The 6,441-nt window shown below is 41.0% G+C and overlaps 1 protein-coding gene across 10 annotated transcripts in view; it reads right to left on the reverse strand.

The window, feature by feature from the left end:
- Positions 1 to 6,441, reverse strand: part of LOC103731999 (myomegalin) — a 243,565-nt gene that overhangs the window by 65,298 nt on the left and 171,826 nt on the right. For all 10 annotated transcript variants that reach the window (XM_008830514.2, XM_008830515.2, XM_017797497.2 and 7 more), the window contains 4 exons: positions 5,095 to 5,208; positions 4,770 to 4,907; positions 3,938 to 4,117; positions 2,739 to 2,933 (listed from right to left, as the gene is read on the reverse strand). In XM_008830514.2, coding sequence (XP_008828736.1) covers positions 2,739 to 2,933; positions 3,938 to 4,117; positions 4,770 to 4,907; positions 5,095 to 5,208 — 627 coding nt within the window. The remainder of the gene's footprint in view (positions 1 to 2,738; positions 2,934 to 3,937; positions 4,118 to 4,769; positions 4,908 to 5,094; positions 5,209 to 6,441) is intronic.

The raw sequence follows: 6,441 nt of genomic DNA on the forward strand, positions 1-6,441 counted from the left end.
GAATGTATGAAATTCTCCAGAAGTTAATCATGGTCTTTCAAAACATTTTAAGGAGTAGGAAAATTTTTTTTTCCAAAAGAGTAAAGGGAAAGAGAATAAAAAAGAAGGTCCCTCAGTCCTTCCTCAGTCCCTGGTGCACTATTTGCAGTTACCATTGTTGGAGGAAGAGGGCGCTGTTTTCTTCAGTGGGGTGGCCACTGACAAGTAGCCCTTGCTTGGGTAAATAACCCCCAACCCCGCTCAGGCAAGAAGAAATTCTAATTAAACTCAGTGGGTCACATACAAAAAAAAAAAAAAAAAAAAAAAAAAGACCTGAAAGTTGGACGGGGACTTGTTTAGAAGAGGGGTTCTAGTCGGAGAGGGAGGGGGTGAGAGAGTGGAGCAGCAGAGTGTGAAAATGACCAAAATTCATTATACAAATGTATGAAACTATTAAACAATTTTTTAAAAGCCAGATTATTTCAAATTCCACAGTTTTCTAAGATGATGGCACAACAATGCACAGAAAGTCAGCAAGGTGGCTCAGCGGGTCAAGGTACTTATCATACAAGCCTAACAAGCTGAGTGCAATTTCTGAAACTCACATAAAGTGAAAGGAGAGACCTGACTCCACAGTAATCCTCTGACTTCCACATGTGCACTGTGGCATGCCACCCCACCACCACATTATATACACACATACAACAACAATAATTTTTTAAAAAGAAAGTCTGTAACCAGTAAGATAATCTGGAAATAATTAGTACTAAATTTTCAGGGGTGCTCAGATGATGAGTTGGAACTGCATTCACTATATAATATAGCATCAACTCTCTCTAGGGAGAAATCAGTTGTTTAAATAAAAGCTAAGTTTCTGTCATAATTTCTAAAGGAACTTTTAAAACCTTCCATTTTCATGGAATCTTTTGCGATCTGGAGAGAACCTTTCAGTTATCGATATATTATTTAAGTTTATAGGTAAAAGTCCCTGGGAAAATTTTAAGCCACATGAGGCATCTACTGAGCGTGGTGCTTTCACCCAGCAGTGCTGCTTTGCAGTGCTCTACCACAGGAGGCTGGGAACTAGCAGTCAGAGCTGCACATTCGTAAGTCCCACCTCCAGCCCTTAGTTTCCATCTCTGGGGGTGAGTTCGGGAGTGTATTCTTTTAAAAGCGATTTAGGCAAATTTTTTGCATGTAAAACTTAAGAAGCGGATCCACAAAAGTACTGACTGTGACTGCTGTTGCGCTGCCATGATTTCCGGTGTCGGTAACCACCTACACTCCACTATGCTGCTACCTATTGTGCGCAATACTTCTTTCTGAGGTACAGAGGACCAATTCTTTCACATCACAAAGGCTGAAGGAACATTCAAAGACTTGTTTGCCTTTTGCCAAAGACTTCAATGATTCACATTATTTTGTTAGGTCTGTTCTAGAAGAAATTTCTGAAGCACACAGAAGGATGCTTCTAATGGGATCTGCAGTGGATGAGAGAGTTCGAAGAATGGCATATAACCACCTCATAATATAAAGAAGTGGCACAACAGATTATGGTCAAATAACACAGGTGAGAAAGAATCCAGCTTCCTCTAAACACTGGCTAAGGAGATTTTCAATTACTGTTTCCTGAAAGAACCACAAGTCAACTTGCTGGTTTTGACCTTGAATAAAAAGCTAGGCAGAAATCAGGAAAGACTGAGGATTCACTTTTGAAGTTGGGTGCACTGCATCATGCTTGTAATTCTAACACTCAGGAAGCTGATGTGGGAACACTGCCATGAGTTTGAGGCCAGCTTCAGCTACACAGTAAGTTCCAGGCCAGCCTGGACTACAGTGTGAGGCCTTGTCTAAAAACAACAAAAAAGAATTGACTTCTGAATTAGTGTGCACTAATTTTGAGATTACTGTATCCTATATTATTTCAAGATTATTTATTCTCACACAATAGCCTTTGAAAAACAATTGCTTTCACCTAAAATAACTCAGGTTTTAAAGAATTAAGAGAAAATATGGGACTGGTAAGAAGGCTTGGTCAGTAAGGGCACTTACTACTAAGACAGATGACCCGAGTTCAATCCTTGGATCCCAAATGATGAGACTCAACGTCCACAAGTTGTCCTATAGCTTCCACACATGTACCAAGGTACACACACACACACACACACACACAAACACACACACACAAATAAATAAATAAATACATAAATAATGATAAAAAATAAAATAAATGCAAAATATAATTTTTTTAAAGGAGAAAATACAGACTGGGTGTGACAGTACGTGCCTATAATCTCAGCATTTTGAAGGCTGAGGCAGCAGGATCTCTAATTTGAGGCCAGTTTGGACTACATAGTGAGTTCCAGGTAGGCTATAATATTAAGACTCTGTTTTGGGAGGTGGGGAGATATGAAGAAATAAATATGTTGAACATAAGTTTTTTGATATCTTGTGAGAAATATAAACTATCACAAGTCTTGATAATTTAGATCAAAATACCTTAGAACTCCATTTCCCTTTCTCTCAAAATAATCAGAGGATTAAGATAAAGAAAATTAATGGGTTAACATATTTTAGACCATCTTCCAAATGTAGCGCTCAAAAACATTCCATACTTACTGATGTAAAACTGCAAGTAATAAAGGAGGAAAGAAACTGAGTCGACTGTGAAGTGAATAAACCCAAGTCACAGGGTTCAGAGCTTCCCATGTGCACAGCACAGCTGCAGTATAGAAAACCTGTCAGGTTTTGTGCCTTACCTGGCTCTCCTGCTCCCTGGTGCTCATAGACTGAAGCAGGCCCTGAATCTCCATTTCATGTTCCACAGCTTGTTTGTTCCGATCACTCAGAAGGTCCTGCAGCATCCTTTCCTTCCGCTGCAGACGCTGGCACAGCTCCTCAGCTACTTCACTCTGCCCTGGTCCAAGTTTGCAGAGCAATGTTGCACTGAGATCCTAAAGCAAAATGGACAGTGTAAGTTTTTGAAGAAAGAATCCTCTCTCCTACATATCAAAGGCTGTATAAGACCCTACCATGCACAGGTTATAAGATTCTTGGGAATAAGAATCACGTTTATTCCCAATTCATGTTTGTATCCCCAGATCTAGCGCAGGCCTATGACTTGGAAGGCTGGACAGGCAAGCTCAGTGAATGAACACTAACATGATTCTGAAGCCAGTCCTTCCCTTATGCTTAGGGCACATAACCATTAATGTTAGATGAGAACAAAAGGACACAGCTCCCTTATTTCATCTATAGTGTAACTTAAGAGAGAGAGCATAAAATGATAGGTTACAAAGGAACACGGAGCTGGGTATGGTGCCACATGCTTCTGTAATCCCAGCACCCGGGAGCTACAGGTAGGAGGCTATGAGCGTGCTGCCAGCCTGGATACGTAGTAAGACCCTATCTGGGGAAAAAAGGAATAAGGAAACTGCTTCTGAGTAGCATGATACAGATACAGTTCCTACTTCTATATGAGAACTACAGTACATGGCAGTTAGAACTGTGGAGCCGTACTATTTGGGTTGAATCCTGGCTCTGCCACTTTGGCTGTTACTTTGGACAAGTTACTTAACTTCAAAAGTCTATTTCCTTGTTTGTAAAGCAGAGGTAATAGTATGTCCCTCATAAACTCATGAAGCTTCAATAAGCTAGTATACATTAAACTCTTAAAACAGTGCCTGACTCAGCATGATCATCACAACTATTATCATGGAGACTAGTTATAATATAAATATAATTTTAGATCTAATTAATTCTCATACAACCTCTCTGAGAAAGATAATTGGTATCCTAAGTTTACAGGTGTAAAAAGGACTCCCAGTGAACATTAGTTACTTGCCCAGGCACAGGTTATAATTAAAGATTTGGACATCTCAGACCGGAAGCATTCTGACTCAAGGCTGAGCTACATGACCCCCCCAAGCCAAGGCCTTTGAGTTAACTGCAGCCTTGCCTCCACTTCTTTGTTCCTGTCGTGCAGTGATGTCTGTAACTGCTGAACGATGTTCTCCTGTTCCTTCTGCCAATGGTCAAATTTGGTTTCCAGTTCTTCTTTCAGCCATTGGAGGTTCTGGCAGGTGGCAGTTAACTGTTCCACTTCCAGGCCTTTGGCCCGCAGGAGACTCTCCATACTCTATGATGACAGAGGAATTCATAAGCCAGAGGTACCCCACTCTCCTTGGGATAAACAAGAAAGTAGGTCTACCTTTAAGTTGTTGCTTATCCTTTTTGGTGAGAGGAGAAGACAAAGAATGTAATACAAACCTTTTTTTATTGTTGTTTTGCTTTGTTTTTGGAAACTTTCAGTTGGTTGGTGGAGGGGTAAATATAGGGTACATGATAAAACAGAGTATTTGGAAGAAACAGTTTCTCTACAGAGAAACTGATTTCTTTAAGACACAGATGGTTAGCTGTATTAGCTCTAAAACGAGTAGGAAAATGCCCAAGTAAAACAAGCACCCATTTGGGCACAATATATTGATATGTACATATTAATGAGAAGATACAAATAATACATTATAAGAAATAAATGAGAAGTACATAAATAGGAATCAGTATTGACTCCTTCCCCCTCCAAGGTTAGAACATAAAAGAAACAGAATGCTGCAATTTCTCGCTCTAATCAGCAATGATGAAATTGGTGAATGTGACTTGTTTGGTTTTCAATTTCGTTCTTGTTACAAAGCAAATCCTCTGGGTTTCAGAAAATGATGGAGAGGCTGATGTTTCAGGCTCAGAAGGCAAGTGGGGAAAGAGACCAAATCGATGGCAGATTTTGCTCCTACCTGCATGGTGGCTTCGTTGGCCGAGAGGACACCACGCAGTCTCTCTAAGTCATGATCTCGTTCTCTCACGGCAAGATGAAGTTGGCGCAGTTCTCTGTCTTTTTCTTCTAGAGCAGAGAACTTTTCATCGATGGCCCGCTGCAGGGAAAGAAAAGCTCCTAAATTTCATAGTGTTCATTATCCTGATCACCGTTATTCAATTAAATTCAAAATGTGAAAGAACAGGAAACTGAAACCCCAAAGAGCAAACTAGACACAAATGCCTGTAACATCTATGTGTTACGGACAGGACAGTTTGTGGTGTAGAGAGAATCAGGCAGGGTACCTCCAGGGCAACAGCTCGGTCCTGTGTTCGTTGCCGAAGTTTCTCCAGCAGCACTTCATTAGTCTCAAGGGTCTTATCTGAGTTGTCTCGATACTGTAGGAGTTCCTGAAATTCCTAATGAGAACAAAAACGAGTCTCCTTTTTCATTTACCTAATATTAACTGAATTTCTTCATTTTTTTATATTCTATTATTTGACATAAAAAAAAAATCAGAGGTTACAGACATGTAAGTTGTTACCTCTTCTGCAACAAACGTAGTAGTATGTGTGACAGTCAGTTCAGAGAACACAGGACACTGCCAGACTCTACCTAAAGGTGTCAGTAAACACCTCACAAAAGAGGCAATATTTACACTACTCTTTTTTTTATTTAACTTTTAAAAAAACTTTGAGAATTTCATACATGCATATATATAAGGTGTTTTGATCAAATCCACGCCCACTCCCTCCCCAACACTTCCCATATCTCCCCATCGCTTTTTTTCTGACAACTTCGTGTTCTTTTTTCTTTCTTTCTTTCTTTCTTTTTCTTTCTTTCTTTCTCTTTCTTTCTTTCTTTTCTTTCCTCCCTCCCTCCCTCCCTTCCTTCCCTCCCTCTCCCTTGCTTCTTTTTTTTCTTCCATGGTTGCCCTGTAGCCCCACCTGTGGCCTGGAACTTGTCATGTAGACCAGGCTGACCTCGGTCTCACAGAGATCCTCCTGCTTCTGCCTCCGAGTGCTGGAATTAAAGGCATGCACCACCACACCTGGCTTACAAATGCATTTTTGATAATCACAAATGCAGATAGGATATGGGAAATTGTGGCTGAGTTTGATATCTATGGCTTCCTGCCCATGCAAGGTGGTGCAGGGAGGTCTCAGCCCTGAAGAGGTGAGCTTGCTGCCAGGTGTGAGATTCCTTGTTGCAGGCCTAGGGACTTTCACCATGAAGTGGGCCAGGTGTGGCTGAGCGAGGAGGCCTGCTTGGTGTGGTCCCAGAGTCTGCAGGCTGAGCAGGTTCAGAGATGAGTAAGAAGGGGGTACTTTCTGATTGTAGATTCTGGCGCACATTTGCATAGTGAAACCGGCCCTCACTTTCACTCCTCCAATACGTTGAGCCTTAAGGCCTTCTAATTTAATTGGACAAGGACGGAAAAAAAGGACCCAGACATTCCTTAGGAAACATCTAGCTTTGGGAGATGAAGCAGGGATGGGCCAGAGGAAACCAATGGGGCTTTTGTTATCCTAACATTCCCCCCTCTGAAGACGTAACCCTAAAAATCTTTTAGGGATTACACTACTCTTAAAGTACTAAAATTTTCCCAATGAAGATATGGATGGGTATATTGGGGGGGGGGGGGTTAATAC

The sequence above is a fragment of the Nannospalax galili genome, unplaced genomic scaffold (genome assembly GCF_000622305.1).
Source record: "Nannospalax galili isolate Female #2095 unplaced genomic scaffold, S.galili_v1.0 scaffold455, whole genome shotgun sequence".
Lineage (NCBI taxonomy): Eukaryota > Metazoa > Chordata > Mammalia > Rodentia > Spalacidae > Nannospalax > Nannospalax galili.